Source organism: Peromyscus eremicus, chromosome 1 (genome assembly GCF_949786415.1).
Source record: "Peromyscus eremicus chromosome 1, PerEre_H2_v1, whole genome shotgun sequence".
In the NCBI taxonomy this organism is placed as follows: domain Eukaryota; kingdom Metazoa; phylum Chordata; class Mammalia; order Rodentia; family Cricetidae; genus Peromyscus; species Peromyscus eremicus.
Genome location: NC_081416.1, coordinates 110,530,431 through 110,551,252, shown reverse-complemented (window position 1 = coordinate 110,551,252; position 20,822 = coordinate 110,530,431). Strand labels below are relative to the sequence as shown.

Genomic DNA, 20,822 nt, shown 5'->3' with positions numbered 1-20,822 from the left:
ACTAAAATAAAATAATTATGATTTAGCATACAACAAATCTAATACATTTAGTTCATACCAGACATTTTAGAGAAGCAGCTATGCATTGCAATGAGTCCATGCCTAAGATACACATGATCTGATTTCTCACAGTTCAAGACACAATGTTTTTATCTTTATTCACAGAAGACCCTGAGTGTAAAGGTTCTATGTGACAAATTATTGGCTCAACTCGTGGACTCTGAAGTATCCTAGAAGCATTAAACTGCTGTTGTTTGTAACTTAAAAGCACTGAGGACCTTACAAGCACACAATGGTTATTCGGAAGAAGAAAGGAGGAGACACTGGCTATTACTGCAGTGCCACAGGCTACATCTGCCAAAGTAGTTCTTCAATAAATACCTGCTTCCAGTTATTGCCATTCTTCTGCCATCAAACCTCAAAGCCAGCCCTGTCTGGAATATTAACACTGTGTTACTTCTTTGGACTTGTGAGGTTTTGTCTTACGCCAGTCATAATGGTTAAGATTAAGAAAACAACTGACAACAGATGCTGGAGAGGATGCCAGGGAAGGGGAAACATCATCCACTGCTAGTGAGAATGCCAACTGATGCAGCCACTATGGAAATCAATGAGAAGAATTCTCCAACAGCTAAAAATAGATCTACCATGTGACCCAGCTATACCACTCCTTGGCACACACCCAAAGGATTCAACAGCCTACTACGGAGATACTTGCTCAGTCAGCCATGTTCCCTGCTGTTCTCTTCACAGTAGCTAGGACATACATAATGAAAATGTAGTACATATACACAACAGAATTCTATTCAGCTGTAAAGAAAAATGAATCATAAAATTTGCAGGTAAATGAATGGAACTGGAAAATATACTCAGTGAGGTAACCCAGATTCAGAAATACAAATGCAGCAAGTTCCCTCTCATGTGAATCCTAGCACAGAATCTTTGAAGTACACAATACTAACATTTAAACATGAAATATCAATAATAGAGATATTTATATATTACTCTTTCTCTTGAACTAAAATAAGTCAGCATTTGCCACAGAAGCTCTGGGTACATCCATCTATAACCTGTCCTTCAGACACACTCAGATCCCTACGCTTTATCAGGCACCGGCCTCAAGAAAACAGCCCTATAACCAAGGAATTCTGACTCTCACTGTTGTACTTACTCTAAAGCTAAGTATTCTACATTCATTATTAAAGTCAGGCTCCTAGAACGTTACAAAAGAAAGGTTCTGAATAACTATCACCTTACAGTGCTGCAATGTTTGTTTCTAGTTGTTAACATGACAATCTGTAATCATTGAGAAGGGGCCTCATGAGGGACTGTCTAGATTAGGCAGGCCTGTGGGCACATCTTCTAGAGATTTTCTTAAATGGATTAAGTGAGCAGCATCATTTCATGGGCTGCACAATGCACTGAATGAAAGGGGATAGGGAGCTGAACACTGGCATGAATGTATTAATTAGCTGCTCTCTCTTACTGACTGTGGATGTGACGCAACCAGCCATTCAAGTTCCTGCTTCCTTCAACTTCTATACAACAATGTACCATAATCTGGAATCAGAAGTCAAATAAATCCTTTCTCTCTTAAGTTGCTTTTGCCAGGGCATTTTATCATGGCAACAGGAAAGGACACTAAGACATACAACACAAGTAGATTTGGGGTCAGACTCCATAAGCACCTTGTGAAACAGCAACAGACCATGCTGCTGCATTCTAGTTTACACAGGAAAGCTTTAAAATACATGTTGTATCTCATTATCCCTTTATTTCATCTTACTCAAAATTCCTTAAGTTCAAAAAATAAAAAAGGAAAGACATCAGGATGTTTTAGAGAAGCAGCTATGCATTGAAATGAGTCACCATTTAAAAATAAGATGTATATACTAGACTAGCCCAACCACATCATCTTATAGCGCTTCACAGTGATTCTCATTCATGGGTAAGTCAACTTTAAAGTACTGGACAGACAGGACATATGCCTCTTCCTTTATGTTAAAGCTATCCAGGACCTTAAAGCTTATCTAATCCACATTCTCCAAATGCTGAATCCCAATTGTAAGAAATTAAGTACATTACCCCAAGCCAGAAAGAGAAACCAGTTATATTCAAATGCAGGTTTTTCAGGACAAGAGGCTGCCTAGCCAGCAAGGGAAACAGGGTACTAATTCCTGTACTGGGAGCTCAAAATATGTATATAGTCTATATAGAGAAAATCTATACACAGTCTATATATAAAGTCTATATTGAGGAAATTCTCAAGAAAACATGAGGGTTTATTTCTTTTTTTTTTTAACCTCAAAGTTCTCCTTTTCAAAAATAATAGTGCTAAGTGCATAAAATTGATAATTTTTCTTCTAATCCTTAACTGATATCAAAAATTTAAAATTGCACACAGTAAAAAGGGTGAGCCATATAATGTTTCAATACATGACTGCATTGTCTAATTTTTAAATCAGATTAAATATCCATCTCTTCTCAAACATTAATCATTTTCTATGGTAATGACTTTTAAGATTCTTGCACCTTTTTTTAAATATACAGTATATTACTGTTACCAATAGCCACACTACTATGCATTAGTACTCCAGAAATTCTTATTTAAATGTAGTTTAGTCTCCATTGTTCAAACTTTCCCCATTCTTCCTTCTTCACTCGTCCCCTCCCCTCTAGCACCCACCATTCTATCTCAATTTCTGGATGATCAACTTTTTTAACATTAAACATAAGTAAGGCACATGTAGTACTCATCTTTCTGTGTCTAGTATTTAACTTAACATAATCATCTCCAATTCTATTCATGTTGTCACAATTTAAGGGATTTCCTTGATTTTCATGATCAAATATTATTCCTTGGTATATATGGACCACAGATCTCTCATCCATTCATTAGCAGGTGTGAACTTCGGTGGATTCCGTTTGTTGATTCTTACAGAGTGCTGCAGTGAACACACAGATGAGATGCACCTGACCCTTCCACATACCGCTTCGATTTGCCTTAGCTATCTAGCAAGGACTGTGACTGCTGGGTCATGTCACTGTTTGGAGGTGCCTCTGTAGTGCTTGCCATGGTATTTATAGTAATCTACTTTTCTACCTGTATAGGATTCATTTCTACCACATTTTCACTAGTACTCATCGTACATTTTCTTTCTAAGCTTTTGTTGGTTTATCCCTTGGACAGGACTTCACTATGCTGCCCAAGTTGATGTGCTCTTCTGATTCTAGAGTTCCTTATGGAACCCAAGACTTTTGTAGCTTGGGGGCTTAAATAAAGTCTTTAGTCTACTTTGATTTGATTCTTATAACTGGTGAGAAATAGCAGCCTAGGTTCATTTTTCTGCAAGTGAATACCTAATTATTTCAGCATCCATTTTTTTAAAAGTCTGTCCTTTTCACAGTGTATATCACTCACATCCTTGTAAAAAAATCAACTGGCTATAAATTTGTGGATTTATTTCCATGCTCTCCCTCCATTGGTGGACATATCTTTTTTTATGCCAATATTTGTTGTTCTGATGAGTACAGCTTTGCAGCATATTTGAAGCCAAGTAGTACAACATCTCCTGCTTTGTTCATTCCACTCAAGAAAGCTTTGGTGCTCAGAGTTTTCTAGGGCTTCAACTGTATTTTAGGGGTTTTTGTTTTGTTTCGCTTTGTTTGTTCTAGTTTTCTGAAGAATGTTAATGGTATATGGGTATTTCATTAAATCTGTGGAATGCTTTGGAGAGCATTAGTATTATAGCTGTTTTAACAATACTGGCTCCCAAATACATCAATATTAGTGTATCTGTGTCCTCTCCCATTTCTCTCAGTAACGCTTTGTAGGAAAAGCTGTTTAGTGTATAAATGAGATTAACTATAATGTGCCTAGAGTAATATAAACCCTCAACAAATGTTACTTCAGCAAACATTCATTCTCTTCTCATATTCTCTCTGGATTCACCAATTAACGTTATGTGGCCCCAGTGGTCTCTGTAGCTCTCCACCTTGTTTCTTTTTGTCTTGTCTCTTACCTTTTGACATCTTCACCTTCAGTCCTGCTCGTGAATTTCATAAACGCACAGTTTAAGATATATCTCCTTGGCAAATCACTAACTGAACCCCACTGTGATCTAAATACTTATACTTGCAAACCACACACTTGCTTACACTTGATTTTGAAGTTTGGTAACTGGCTACTTCCTGATCATTTTGTAGGCTTGAATGTTCCTCCCTAATAAAAATAAGTTATTGCTATGTTAGCATGCATACTCCCCAAGTGCAGGACTGTTGCCCAACTCTGGTCACTGGCAGATGGCAGGTACCTAAAACAATGTCAGACATACAAAGTGCTCAATAAATGCCTCCTAAATAGAAGAGCAAGAATAAGTTTTCTTTCTCTTCATGAAATCCCTCCAATATTGCAAATGTAATGCCAACAAAAGTCTTTAAAGGTGAAATTTTTAATTATATTAAATAGCTAAATTTTTGAAAATGTAAATACTGTAAAAATTAATAGAGCCACAATAGATTAATCAATTCAGCATGACTATAGACAATCACTATGCTTGTCCTCTGCCTGTTCAGAGTGATACGCTATCATTTAATTAAGGACTGGATATATGGTACCAGCTGACCAATAGAGATGAAGCATTTAACTAAAACTGAGAGTCTGACATTTGAACTCCCTGTGGTAGCCAATCATTTAACTATTTCCTTTCAGAACTTTAAGAATGATCATATGAAGGTTGACCAGATGGCTCAGCAGATAAAGGCACTTCCTGTGCAAGCCTGATGACCTGAGTTTAGTCCCCACATAAACGTGAAAGGAAACAACAAACCCCACAAAATTGGTATCTGTCATTCACATGCTCCCTGCATACATGTTTGCTGTAGCATACTGCACCCCGACATACACAATAAATACCATAAAGCTTTAAAAATGTTATAACAATCATATAAAATACCAATCCCTGCTTTATTTTCATCGCAAGTTATAAAAAAAATAGGTAATTCTTTAAACATATAAATATAAGAATGTAACCATCTTTAACACAGTATGGTTTTCATCTTACAGCCACTCACAACTGAATGGCAGAATACAGGATTACAGCTTTCTTGAAGAATTATCAAAAGTTTTACTTTTGAGCCCATAACTATTTACTAATGTGAATAAACTCCACCATTCAAATAGACAAGCACACTGTTAAAAGCCTACCCAGAAAATGAGCTGATTTATAAGTCATACGATTAAATCCAGAAGCCACTACAGGTTTGACAAAGAATTCACTACGGTTGGGTGTTCAATGAGCTAGCACATGTATAAGGAGTAAATACGTTGTTTTTCTATTTATGTTAAGCCACATCTTTTTCTATACACATGAAAAGTAATGATTCAGAATATATAAAACCATTTGCTGATTAATCTTAGAAGTTTTATCAATAATACAATTTTAATATTCAAATCAGACCACTAGTGATCATAAACTCTTGTCTACAGGAATTATACTGAAACAAATTATATGGGGCAAAACATGGGTTTTAGAGACTGTGGTTCCAATATAAGCTCCTGTTTCCTAGCTATTTGACCTGAGGCAAAACACCTAACTTCACTAAGTCTCTGTGTGTCTGTAATATGACCAATATAATTTCTCCCATATAGAGTTACCATGGAGCTTTGAAAACATACTGTAGCACTCCTCTGCATACTTTATTTCTTACATTTTTGGAGCTCTCAAAATGGAATGTGTCATTTAAAGTGTATCTTACTGGCTTTAAGAACAGAAGGCCAGAGTGCTTAAGCAATGGTCCAACTCTAATCCAGGTTGATCATGTGTAATAACTCCCAGTAAGAAGGGAAGAATGGCTGGAACCCAGCATATTAGCTCCTGCCCATTCAGTAAAGTAAGGTCGTGTACCCAGTGTGTACTGACACACTCAAATGATTGCTTATAAAGCCTTCCTATAAAACAGGGGATTAAAGTGAAAAAGTTCATTTTCCCCTCTGATAGTAATTCATAAAATCTAAAATTCAGTGTCAGGCTTTCTAGGCAGATAAATTTTCCTAATTAAGTATTTCCCCTTATGTTAAAATGATATAGTCATTTGCCAACACATAATTAAATATTTAGGAACACATGGCTTTTTAAATGGATGATGTCATGGTTGTGCCTAGTGAAAAAACACACAAGCCAATCCAAATTATAATCATACAGGTATACAATTCCAATTACCCTGTCAATTCTATTGTTAAAAACTGAGGCTACTTAATTATAAGTATTAAAACAAATAACAAGGATTTAATTCCAAGATAAGTAGCACTGTATTTCATCATTAAGAAGCATTTACCAGTAGAATAGAAAGAATCATAGAACAAAATATTACATTCACCGGCAACCTAAATATGTCTTAGTGAGGAAGGCTACTAATGATTTTTGAGTGGAAATTTATTTCATGTGATAAAATATTTTTAATTGATAGGGAATTTAGAAACATCAAAATGTACAGCCTACAACTTAACTGAGTTGACTCAATAAGACAAAACAAACACACTTCTCCCTCTCCCACTTCTCTCTGTCAGTGAAAAAAGACTACTTTAAACTTTATCCTAGGAAATAAGTACCAGCTCTGCACAACATAAAAAGGAACCATAAATGACAAAGGATCTTTTCACTGAAATGTCTGTGTACAAGTTATTATTAAAGAGCTGTCACTTTCTCTTAAAGTAGAAGAAATTAGGAACCAGAGATTAAATCACTCAGCAATTCATTTCAACCTCAGCTCTGGTTCCAATAAGTATAAACGTCAATGGAGGTGCACATCAAGTACAGTCAATGTTGTGTCCATCAAGTATGTCCTTGTTACACAAAGCATCACCGAATTCCCCATAGTATATGTTGCAGACACTGCAAACCATGAATTAACAGGTAATAACTATATCAAGATTCTCATCTTACTTCTCCGTTTCTTAATGTTGTGATGGTTCCTCTTGCAACACCCATTCTAAACAGTGTTTCTGTGGCCTGTGAATAAATAAAAAAGTAGAAATAACTAAATGTATGATGTGTACACAACTATACATCTCACCCAAAACTGTAAAATGCCAACACTATTAACACACCTAGTACCTTCAAGAAAAAAAATTTAAGACACAAAAAGAATGACAAGTTTTAAATTGTCCCCAGAACACAGTTTTCAGGCTTCTAACTTTGAAGAGCTCATGTGAAGTGTTCCTAAAAATACTGACATGCTGGGTCCTTCTGTGCCAGCATGTCAAATACATTCATTCAGATAAGTTTAATCTTAGCAAAATTCAACATTTGTATTCAATTTAGAAATTGCTGGCTATTCTGAATGTTATTTTCCAATGAATTCATTCAAACCAATTATCTGCTCTAAAATACAAGGCGGAAGTATAGTAATTTAGAAATGTCAGAGATAACAGTCGTTGATCTCTACCAGCTAGCAAAAATCATGAAAGGACATTAAGAAAACATTTTCATTTACAAAGGCATTAAAATCAATTTAATAATGGAATTTAAAAAAAGAAAGAAAGAAAAACCAGTGTCCACTACGAACAAGAAAATACTGCTGCAAGAAAGTTTAAGACATAAATAAATACAAAAACATTTTCTGCTCCCAGGTTTGGAAGACTTAGTACTAAGATATCAGTACTATCCAAAGTGATGAAGAGATTTAATCCCTATAAAATTCCAATAACTTTATTTTACAGAGAAAGCCTAAAACTCATTTGAAGTTTCTAAATATCGGTGAGGGGAGAAAAACTGTAGACTGGCTCAGTTATAAATAATAGTTACAAAGTACATTTGAATAGGATCCTGTAAACATTAAATACTAATTTAACCACAATTTGTGTTTACTATGATGTGAGCATCTTAACCAAATTCCCATCTTTTAGTAGTGCAAAGACAATAGTATTCACAACTGAATGAAGAAGAGCAAATATGTGCATGATGGTGAACACCCACAACGTAATGCCAATGCTCAGAAGGCCAAGGCAAGAGTATCAAAAAGCCAAAACAATAATAATGATAGCAATGTACATGGAAAGCTGCCTGCAGGTATCCCTGCAGGAAAAGATGCAGCTTCCTATTTATTTAAGTCCCGTGCAATTGATTTATATATACATAAATTTAAGTTTTTTGTTTAACTTTCAAAGAAGTGATCTTATCATCAGTGAGCAATTTTCAAAACAATGTCAACTGTCTCACAATTTAACTTCCTCCATGTATATGGGAACAAGACTGTGAAATGGTATCCATGATAAAATATTTGATCAAAAAGGTAAGGAAAGAGACTGAGTTAGAGCTAGAATTATAGATGAGAAAGAGAAAAAAACGGCCACAGTATTTTTTAAAATGTACATTTGAGTTTTTAGTGGTCAGGTAGGAATTGGTGGACAGAAAGGAAGGAAGAACAGAGGGAGGAAAAGAAGAATGGGCAAGAATGATCCTACAGAGGATGAGGAAAGGAGAATGGGCAAGAATGATTCTACAGAGGATGGGTTACAAGTGTGCACAGCAATCTATAAATAATGCTAAAAGGAAAGGACATAAATAAAACTAAGCTCTCCCCCTCTTCCTCCCCCAGGACTCTGCTTTATCCAATCCACTTTGCTCCTCTTTCCTCTATGAATTAGAAGAAATAGAATAATCTTGTGAGAATGACAAAAATACAGACATTAAGACGGGGGACAGTATGTAACATAAGCAAAGGAAAAACAAGGAGATGAAAGAAAGGTGGCCAGAGGAATGAAGTCCAGCAAAGGCTGGAAAACATGCATTTTTGTTGTAATAAATCTAGAGTTACAACAATAAAAAGGGAGCCAGTTTAGAAGTTGTCAAGGCAAAGCAAGTCTACATACGGGGCATAAGGGAAAATGGGTAAGACCCTCAATTGGACTTAGCTGGTAAAGTATAGGATGCAATTTGTAAATAAGAACATTTTTTTCTGAAGTTATTTAAATGAGAGGTCACAATCTTTAGAGTTCCTAAGCACAAGCCAACACACATAGAGCTGGAAGGCTGAGGAGCTGATGTTTAAGCATGGTCACAGAAAAAATTTAAAAACTAAAATATTTTAGGACAGTCTGCTAAGTTTTGAAAATACAGCACAATCTCAAAACAATTTGATAGGAGATTCAAAATAGACCCATTATTTGGGAAGAAGTTGAGCTATTCACATACTCCAAAGTATACATCAATGAGTTCACCAGTATATTTTACTGAGGCACATAAAGCTAGCTGAAAGATCTACTTGTAAAACTGTCACCGGTGACGCCCATGCTTTTATTCTACTCTCAATGATGGGCATGCCACAGTGTGCCATACATCTTCCAGTTTCTGTTAAAACCAGACACAACTCAGAAAGGTGATTTTCATAGAGGAAGCAGGGAAAGGAGGATGTAGTAAGCAATCACTTGAGATCAAAGTAAACAATGGTTTCTCAAAAACAGATCAAATTACTTTTATGTCTCAAACCACAGATGAAAGGGAGAGCTATCTAGGGAGACATGATTTGAAGAGGAAATTCTTTTTCTTTACCTTGTCTTTAGGATCCAAATGAACTGATTTACCACCTCTTCCCACCAATGTTTTAAGGATTCTGTGCCGCTCTTGTTTCGACTGGAAAGCACTGGAGTGTACAACTTCTTCTGACCTCTACTACAGGGTTTGAATTTATTTGCATCTAAGCAAGTGCTAACAAGTGTGGGAGGGAAAGGGTTGGGATAGAAGACTGTCAGTACTTGTAACTACCTCACAACCAACTTTTAGAAAATGTCTCACTCCCAGAGTTTTCATTCCACCTAGGATGATTAATACTAAGCATTCATTTGATATTTCCTATGTAAGTGTGTGGGGGTGCATACCTACAAAGTCCTGTTTAAAAACATTATCAAAAAAGGCTGTTTTAAGAAGAATGTTAGGTAAGTGATCCAAGTCTCATAAAACCTAGATGTAATAAATTCTAAGTTCAAGACAGTGAGTGTGTGGGCCTGTGTGTGCATGTGAGTGTGTCAAAAGCATCTCTAGACATGCATAGTGAAGGAAAGCAGTAATCTTTGGGGATTTTCTTTTTTTTTTTTATCCTTGACATTCTAATATTTCTCCTTGTCCATATGGTAGTCTCTATCCAGGAGTAGGATATGTCCTAAGTCCCCAGAGGACAGCTGAAATTATAGATAGTGTCATGCCATATATACAACCACACATAAAATGTTTTCATACATTTTTATGGAATTGTATAATTTCTAAATTAGGCATGGTAAGAGATGAACAAAAGTAATAACAGAAAAATTTAACAATATTGTCGACATATTACTTCTTGAGTTATATATTTTCAGAATTTTCTATTTAATGTTTTATAGTTTTTATAGTTAAATTTAAGCACTTTTATCTTATGTAAATACTACAAATAATTCCATTTAGTAATTTATGATGAGTTACTGACCACAAAGAAGAGCCAGTAGCTATTTTGGAAGGGGCAAGCTCCCGTGAGCCTTTCCTTTTCCAAATGTTTCTAATACTTGAGCTTTTACACTTTTTCTGTAGGAGGAATAATTTGAAGACCTCTCAACCCCATCATTATTAGCTGTTCTTAATGGGTCCCTCAAAATTACAGAAGGAGTACATGTGAGACAGAGGCCCTGGGCAGATGTTAAAGTACTGTTAAAATCAAAGAAGTGTTACTAAGTACTTTAAATACTTATTATAATCATTCTTTTTGACATTTATTTTCTTGCAAACATGCAAAGATGTTGTGAGATGGAACAATCTGATTTCCTAACTAGCAACTGCTGGACTCTCCGCTGCTACCCAGCTGCCTCTGAACAAAAGGGCTGTCAGTCAAACAGCTGGCTGGACTACCAAAGGCCAGGGCCAAGTGGCTGCTTTAGCATCCCCTGAATGGCTTGAGACAACTCTGCAAGTAGAGCAGCTGATGGTTGGAGATGCTCGTGGTGAAGACTCGGGTAGTTTAAAACAATTTGTACTGTACTTTGGGTTGTCCCAAGCCTTACTGAATTCTAGATGACTCAGAAGATAGCTGAAGAAGGGGCAGGTAAGTCAAGGAAACACTGGGGCAGGAACAAAAATAATGGTGGAAATAGACAGGACAGAAAGCTTCTCAGTTGGTTAGAAATCTATATAGAGCCAGAAAAGAAAAACTTGGTCACAGCACTTGGTCACAGAAATGGTTCCAGAGAACTATCACGCCTTTAGGGCCAAGGGTTGTAGATATTTCACACCAAGGAACTTTAACACTGGATCCTATCAAGGACTAAGGAATCTGAGGCTTGCTAAAAGATGCAATAGCAACCTTTAACAAGGATGGAGGAATCCCAACTTCTTAGTCCTACACAAGAGTTGCTGCCAGTGGACATGGTATGTACAAAGGATTATAATGATAATGGTGGTGGTGGTAGTGGTGGTGAGGATGATGGTGATGACAGAGAAAAAGAAAATGGACTAAGGGTGAACATCCTTATCCAAAATGTTAAGAACCAGAAGTATTTGGAGTTTTTTTGTTTGTTTGTTTTTTATTTTTTTGTTTGTTTGTTTTGTTTTTTGTTTGTTTTTTTTTTTTTTTAGCAGAGAAGAAGGGAGTAACAGAAGCTGGCCTTGAATTCTAATCTCTCCTTCACGTCCCAAGTACTAGATGACAGGCATGTACCACCATGCCTGTGGTAAGGACTGTTCTTTACCCATTGACTTACTTTGATGCTACTATAGAAAATTAGTTAAACGTTTATTATCAAATTGTTAGTTTCTGGGCTGGAGAAATGGCCCAGCTGCTAAAGGCTAAGCCCAAATAAAAATATAAGTTGTTAGTTTCTATAGGTATGCCTGCTGGATTTTTACTGGACTTGCTGTGGCTCTGTGATCATTTTGGAGTAATAACAGTGACAAGATAGCTCTGAGGGTAAAAGCTCCTCCCACTGAAGCCTGACATCATGAGTTTGATTTCAAGAATCCACAGTAAAAGGAAAAGAACTAACTTCTGAAAGTTGTCTATTAACTTCCATATGCATGGCACGGCACACAAGCACGCCTGGCATGTGTATCCACTCACACACACGCAATGATAATGATAACAATAAATTTTTAGGAGTTAATTGGAAGCATATGAATTTCCTGTTTAGATTTGGGCTACATGCCCAATACATCTTCATGTATGTGTCTGCAGATAATCTAAAACTCAAGTCAACAACTCAAACAGTGGTGTTCAAAGTCACACACAGTCTACCACAATACCATGCAAAGATACACTAATTTGATGCTTACATTCTGAGGAATGATGACAGGCAAATACTCAAGTCTTTACTTTCCATAATTAAACCATTATGTCTTTGCCAAAGCGGAAAATTGTGTATAGTGAAAGCACTAAGATTCAAAAATGTGATACACTTGAATATGAGCAGACATTTCAGGCATCATCTGTTAGGTTGTATGCCATATCAGGCACAATGTATAATCTATGTTTATATTCAGAAAGTCTTGATGGGCAACACACACACACAAAAAAAAAAAAAAAACTGCCAGAAATACCCTGGCTTCATTAGGAATTGATTTATTTAAATTAAAAACTAAAGTAAATTTAATTTAATTAAAATTAAATTTATTTAACTTAAAAATTCATTATGAATGAATTTTCGGTCACTGAGTAATTAGAAAGCTGTTATGCTGCCTCCAGTTTTTTACAGCTTCCACGTCCAGTCCCAGGTTAGGGACTGTGACCACAGCTTAAGCAGCTCAGCTCTGATGGGTACTGGATAACGGGGAAATAAGCAGCACCCACAATGGCTGCACTTGCCAACGAATATCCCTGCTCTTGTTCCTCAAGTCAACATCTGTCCAGCCGGAAATGTAAGAGTCACACCTGAATCTTCACCCCCTCAACAACTTACCACACTACAGAGCAGCTATTCATCAAGACTGCTGTTGAAGTCTTACATGAGTAAGTACTCAGATATTGGTTGTTTGGGGGATGTGTGGTTAACCAAAGTGTGAATAAATATGTCCCAATTGTATTACAGCAATTTCAAATGCTGAAAATATAGTATGTTGGTCTTTCATGTTAATGAAATCAACTTGTTCTTCTCAGACATCATAAATGTCATAATCTGTTTTCATTCAGAACACCGGGAATATGTGCTACATATGGAGACAATGGGCTCAGCAGCAGTTCAAGGTTATGAGGAACGTTACTTCTGTTTAGAGATGTGGGCTAGTGAGTTCTCCTGGAATGTAAATGATAAGCAGATGGTTCATTTCCAAACTGAGAGCAATCTGGCTTGAAGGAAGAGTGTACTTTTGTAAATACATGTTCTGTCATGTTCTATTCAGTATGACATGACCTAATCATGTACCTCATTATGTTCCTGTCCTCTTTTAGCATAATAAAATGTATCAAAAAAAAAGCACATTTCTCCTATAAAGGTATCTTCTTACATAAATTGTCAATAGTGAACAAAATATTACAACAAGCAAAGCTACAATCACTGAGATGTAGGGTTCCACTACTTCAATTATCTTTCAAAACAACAGTTCAGTCAATTATAGAACTGAACTTTTCAACCAGTAAATGGGGAATAATATCAAATGGTAGAGTAATTGGGTCCAGCTCAGTTTCCAATTTGAGAGTGTGAATAAAGAATTACCTAAATGTGGTCTCTAATTTGTCATTTAAAATATTTTTGAAAGTATACAAATTCAGCTCATGTACTAATTGTTAGATGACTATTCAACAACCCTCCTCCTTCCTCTGCCCCTGTTCTAAGAAACAGTGATTCTATTTAGATAATTCATGGGTTGTTTTTTTTTTAAAAAAAAAAAAAAAAAGGTGTATGTTATCAGAAATGTCTCCCATGAGCTCATATTTTCAGCACTTGGTGTCCAGTTTTTGGTGTGATTTTGAAAGCTATAGAGCTTGTAGGAGGTGGGGCCTGACAGACAGAGTAAATACCTGAGGTGGCCTTTGAAGGCTATACCAGCCCTGGGTCTTGTCTAGGCTCTACTTCCTTTCTACTATCATGTGAATAATAAATGTCCTTTAATTCCTATTGGGGACGGAGCATCCCCTGACTGCCATCCTGACCTGAGCTCTCTCTGAAGCATGAGCCGGCATAAACCTTTTCCCCACTTCAGCTCTTTCTGTTAGGCCTTTTGGGTCACAGTGCTACAAAAGCTAACATAACTTAAATGTTAGTTTAAATCAATGGTTCTCAACCTTCTGAATGTTGCGACCCTTTAATACAGTTCTTCATATTGTGGTGGCCCCCCAACAATAAAATTATTTTCGTGGCTACATCATAACTGTAGTTTTGCTACTGTTATGAATCGTAATGTAAATATTTTTGGAGTTAAAGGTTTACCAAAGGGGTCACAACCCACAGATTGAGAATCACTGGTTTAAATAAACAAGTAATAATTCCTTTTGCCACTGATGTGTTTTGATATATGAATATAATCCCAAAAATAAACGTCATTTCACAATAATGAATAATTCAATTTGCAAAAGCTATATTACACACATCCTACATCTAAGAAGGGAGTTTTCATTGGGTTTTAAATAGAAAGTGTTACCAGTAGGCTCAGGTGTTATACTCTTGGTCCTTAACTGATGATGCTGTTTTAGGAGGTGGTTAAAAACTTTAGGAGGTGATGCCTACTTTTAAAAAGATGGTCATTGTGGATGCAACTTTAAATGTTATACCATTCTCTACTTCTACACAGCCTCTGCCAAACACTCCTATCATGGTACATTACATTACTGCAAGACCCAAAGCATGAATCCAACTACCCATGGTGCAAACACTTGGAAACCCTTGGCCAAAATAAATCCTTTCTCACTTAAGTTGCTTTCTAGGGAATTCTGGTCAAAGCTAAAGAAAGTAAACAAACTACACAAGTTAAAGATCCACACAACAAAAACATCTTAACTGGTAGCTATTTACTTTCAGGGCTTGATGTACATTATTCCATGCCTTCTTGGTGTTTAGTGTTCTTGATGTGAGAACTGACATCATTCTTGAGGTGTATATCATTTATTGAGTTGATATTGTTTCCCTTACAGCTTTTAATAACATTTCTTGGCCCTGTAGTTTTGACACCTTGAGTGTCATGAAGAGGGTCTTCTCTGTCCATGCCAATTTGGAGTCCTAGATCCTTCTTATGTTATAATGTCCATTTCTCTGTTTTCTATGACAGTTTTATGAATAGGATGTGTATACCTTTAGATGCTCCCTCAGCTTCTCTTACTACCCAATAACCCTTATTTTAACCTCTTAAATGTATCACAGAGTTCTTGAAATTTTTGGTTATGCTCATTGATTTTCTTTCTTTATAGATGTCAGAATATATTACCTAACACTTACCCTCCATCCCTAAAATTCATTCTTTTTCTTGGTCATATCCAATTATGCTTTCCACACTGTTTTTACTTGCTTGATTAATTAATTTCCAGCACATGTTTGGTTCTTTTTTCAGCATCTAGCTTACATGCTAAATTTTCTTCCACGGTTCTTAATTCCACCTCCAATTAACATAGCTTATTTACATTCATTTTGCTAGCTTTCTTGTTCAGGTCCTGAATTGATCCTGACTTCATTCATCAACTTGAATGAATTTATCCTTTTAAATTCTGTATTTATTTTTATCATGTATATGAGTGTTTGCTTACATGGCTATGTTTTTACTGCAGGCATAAGCAGTGACTATAGAGTTCAGAGAGCATTGGATTCCCTGAAACTAAAGGTACAGGTGGTTGGGAACTGAACCTGGGTCCCCTACAAAAGCAGCAAGTGCTCTTAAACACCGAGCCAGCTCTCCAGCCCCTATCCTTTTTGAAAGTAGGACTGTGAAATATTTTTCTGCATTTTCAGCTAGCTCATTATCTTTGGATTGTAATACTGAAGAATTGTAAAACTGTGGAATGGTCATAGTGGCTCTTGTTTTTTGTTTGTTTTTTTTAAATTGGACAAAGGTGGCTCTTTGTCTCATAGTTTTCTGTTTCTCTGAAGTTTTATGGGTCCCAATTACTGTTTACTGCATCTTACTTGACTCTTCCTGGTGAGTTGTCTTCACTTAAATTTGTGTTCTCTGCTAGTAGTTAAAAGGGTTGGTGAAGATCTTTTCCCATTCTGTAGGCTGTCATTTTGTCTTGTTGACCGTGTCCTTTGCCCTACAAAAGCTTCTCAGTTTCAGGAGGTCCCATTTATTAATTGTTTCTCTCAGTGTCTGTGCTACTGGTATTATATTTAGGAAGTGATCTCCGGTGCCAATACGTTCAAGATTACTTCCTACGTTCTCTTCTATCAGGTTCAGAGTAACTGGATTTATGTTGAGGTCTTTGATCCACTTGGACTTAAGTTTTATGCACGGTGACAGATATGAATCTATTTGCAGCCTTCTACACGTTGATATCCAGTTATGCCAGCACCATTTGTTGAAAATGCTTACTTTTTTCCATTGTATAGTTTTGGCTTCTTTGTCGAAAATCATATGTTCATAGGTGTGCGGATTAATGTCAGGGTCTTCAGTTCAGTTCCATTGGTCCACATGTCGGTTTTTATGCCAGTACCAAGCTGTTTTTATTACTGTAGCTCTATAGTAGAGCTTGAAGTCAGGGATTGTGATGCCTCCAAAGGTTGTTTTATTGTACAGGATTAACACATGAACTGTGAACCAATAGCTGAGGAGCCCCCATGGAACTGGACCAGGCCCTCTGGATAAGTGAGACAGTTGATTAGCTTGAACTGTTTAGGAGGCCCTCAGGTAGTGGAACTAGGACCTGTCCTTGGTGCATGAGCTGGCTTTTTGGAACCTAGGGCCTATGCTGAGACACTTTGCTCAGCCTTGGTATAGGGAGGAGGCGACTGGACCTGCCCCAACTGAATCTACCAGACTGGGCTGACTCCCCAGGGGAGACCCTGCCTTGGAAGAGGTGGGAATAGGGGGTGGACTGGGAGAGAAGGCTGGGGGGTTGGAGGAGGGAAAACAGGGGAATCCGTGGCTGATATGTAAAATTAAATTAATTATAAAATAAAGTATTTTTTTAAAAAAGGGATGCTAACCACAGTAACAAATATACTCTGACAGCAGTTCCACAGTTTACTTGCAGTAGAGCACATTTGTGTATTTTATTTGTGTCCCTAATAAAGTTTCCAGACAGTGGCACTTGTGGTACTATTGACTGGTAGAAATGCTGTTTGTGGGGTGTACGTGTGTGTGTGTGTGTGTGTGTGTGTGTGTGTGTGTGTGTGTGTATGTTGTTTGTTTTGCATTAAAGATACCAATAATTACATAATAAAATGAGAAGGGAATGGGAAAATGGGAAAGCAGAAAATTATAAATGAAAAGACTATATGGGTTAAATATATGAAAAGTACTTTAAAAAATTGTAGAGGTGATTCAGAGAAAGTACAAGCATAAAACCCTATTTGGGCTATTTGGGAAGGATATAAGCAAAGCAAACTAAACAATTGAAATAAAAAATAAAGATGTAAATAAAAATATGAAGCAAAAGCATAATCTCAGAATTTCTTCCTAGTTGGAATGTGGTTTCCCCCTCTACCATGACTATATCATTGTCAGAGTGAGGGATGCTAGATTCAGTAATTCAAACACATCACGTCAGTATGCCCTTCCTGTCCAAAGGGATTTATTTCTACATGGTAACTCTACTTTCTACTAGGATTCTCTGATCCAAGGCACGCCATTAGCCACTTACAACTTTGTTTGAAAGATCATCCAGCCGGGCGGTGGTGGCGCACGCCTTTAATCCCAGCACTCGGGAGGCAGAGCCAGGCGGATCTCTGTGAGTTCGAGGCCAGCCTGGGCTACCAAGTGAGTTCCAGGAAAAGGCGCAAAGCTACACAGAGAAACCCTGTCTCGAAAAACCCAAAAAAAAAAAAAAAAAAAGAAAGAAAGATCATCCAGACAGCAGTTACTTCAACAGTGGTTTTGAGAAGATGCTGAGAGGCCCGCCCTTTGTTACTAGGGAAGAAAGGTCTCTTCCCTTTCATGCCTCTAAAGAGACTATGCTCCACATTGAGCAATGCAGTGCTGCATTTCAATGTAGTTCACCAAGGTGGGAGGGTGGGTGGGTAGTTAGGCTCATGACTCCTGGGCATCCATAAAACATCTCAAATTCAGGTACCTATTTTTGGCTATCTCCACAAACTGATCTACTCCAGCCATCGTCTCTATACAAGGTATCCATCAATGGCTGGATCTCTGACTATCAGTAGGTCTCTCTTCAGCTCGCTGCTATAGTGGTACCCATGTCCAAGAAAGAAGAATGCCACTCTAGTGATCACCACTGATCTGGGGCCAGTGCTGAGGAAGATCTTCAGTTGGTGGCTACTCTTAGATGTCCCTTTATGAAGTGAATCCCACCTAGACACACTTTTTTTCTTCAGCTGTTTCCCTAATGGGCTACTGTTTCTCTTATCGTGACTCTTTTAGTTCACTGGGTTACACAGAAGTGACTTCCTTTATTTTTAATTGAAACAAAAACTTCCACAAAATATAGTCTGATTACACTTTTCCTCACCCCAACCCAGATCCATCCATACCCAACTAATTTGCCATTTTACCATGGGCTCTAATACTTACAACAGAAATCTAATAAGCATGAGCAAAGTGTCCCAGCATAGACTTATTAGATTTCTATTCTTGGTGTAGGGAGGAGGGGACTGGGCCTGCCTCAGCTGAGTCTACCAGGCTGGTCTGTCTCCCCAAGAGAGACCTTGCCTTGGAGGAGGTGGGAATGGGGGTGGATTGGGGGGGAGGGCTAGGGGGTGGGAGGAGGGAGGATGGGGGAATCCATGGCTAATATGTGAAATTAAGTTAATTATAAAGTAAAACAAAAAGAAAGAAAATACAGCATACACTAAAAAAAAAAAAAAGAAAGAAAAAAATTTAATAAGTCAGAAACCAAGAGTTTCATTAGACTATAAAACCTGACCTACAGCCAATCCTCTATTAATTTGGGGGGGGGGGGGGGTAACCTGGAAGTGGACACGAAAAAAACAAAGTGAGATTCTAGATCAAGTACAAGCAGGTAGCTGGGATACTCACTGGCATAACTCCAGTAAAATTTGCCTATTTGGATTTAAGAAAAGCTGCAAGTTGCTCCCACCTCAACACACTTCCCTTAACCTACATTGCTTCTAACACGTCTGAAACCAGCTACATTATTTCCTCTGCTGGACATTCATTTGTTTCATTAAATATTTATATTAAGTTGCAAATATGTCTAAACATGAGAAACTTATAAGGAAAAGCACCTGGAGAACAGAAATAAGATAGATGCTGAAGCGGGGCGGGGCGGGGGGGCACAAGGGGGGAAATGAAACAAAAATTCACCTTATTGCTTTACTGTATCTGATTCCCACACAGGAAGAAACTAAGGTTTCTGGCGCCCTTACTTGAACTCAAGAAAATTTACTTTACTGAAGATCAGTACCTTAAACTGTACTGTATACATATATACATCTTTGTTACTTATCTACTCAATAATGCGCCCATATATTCTACTAAATTATCACTCACTACTGTGTTAAAGTAGCCTGTATATTAAATACCTATTTGTTAATTACTTAACAACTTTCTGGTATACTCTACTGAACTACCACTCACTGCTAACTGAGGTAAAGAATTATACAAGTTCAGTTTTGTACAGAAAATGGGGAAAAGAGAAAACAGAGAAGCCCATAAAGAGAAAAAGTCAAGTTCCCAATACTTGAATACAGGTGGCAAAGCCTGAAGACCATGAATCTCATTAGCCCACCAGGTCTGGCTGATGGAGGCCAGATGGCTGCCCCCATGGCACAAGGAGAATGAATGGAGTCTTTAGTGTTTTGTAGTTATGGAAGCTGATTTGCAAGTGTGGCACTTCACTGGTTGGTGCACACTAACTGACCATAATGCTAACTATTATCCTCAGGCACCAATCTACACTGTTTCACAGCCTATAAAAGAGTGCTGCAATAGAGAACTCTTTAGCTTAAGTCAAAAGGAACAGGATTACCTTGTTACAGACTTAACAAAGCAAACAGGGGTTGGAAAAGACAGACACTGCTCCTTGCTGCGTCCTAAGAACACTCAGCCTTTTCCACCTCCACCTGTCTCTACCTGTATGCTTGAGACGATGGCAGCTCCAGTCACTTCCCCTAATGCCATAGCCTTCCAGCATATCCCCGGCATTCATCTTCCTTGCTGTTGATTTTTATTTCTATCATAAAATTACACTAGCAAGAATTTAGAATACAAAAATAAATTTTGTAAACACATACAGTACATATGTCTACTTAGTAATTAAAACCAATATTCTCTAAATGCAATATTTTCTTCCAGTCCTATTGAATGTTCACACTCTGGAGTTGATAGGAACTTCACTTTGTTAACAATTTTTACACCAACAAATATTTTTAATATCATACCCTAACAATATAGTCAATGAATTCCTTTCTACTGCAAGCATGCATATATATGTGTTTACATATATATACATACACATTTATATACACATACAGAGTGTTAGTAAAGACAAAATGACTTTGCATTTCTAAATCTATACATTTTTAGAAACAATTAAACTTACTTTTATTTTTAAAAAAAGCAAAACGTATCATATGAACTTTTTCATTGCAAAGTAATAAAATTATTTAAATTACAGTCAATTTTAAACAAAAAATGAATAATGTCATCTACTTAATAAAAGATTTTAAAATATAAGGTCAAAATAAAAAATACATTCTAATGCTACTTCATATCTAAAAAGAGACATTTTTCAGACTTCTAAAACACAGC

At 37.0% G+C, this 20,822-nt stretch overlaps 1 protein-coding gene across 5 annotated transcripts in view; it reads right to left on the bottom strand.

Moving 5' to 3' along the window:
* Window positions 1-20,822, bottom strand: part of Tmem135 (transmembrane protein 135) — a 207,130-nt gene that overhangs the window by 112,346 nt on the left and 73,962 nt on the right. For all 5 annotated transcript variants that reach the window (XM_059271733.1, XM_059271754.1, XM_059271761.1 and 2 more), the window contains one exon: window positions 6,945-7,010. In XM_059271733.1, coding sequence (XP_059127716.1) covers window positions 6,945-7,010 — 66 coding nt within the window. The remainder of the gene's footprint in view (window positions 1-6,944; window positions 7,011-20,822) is intronic.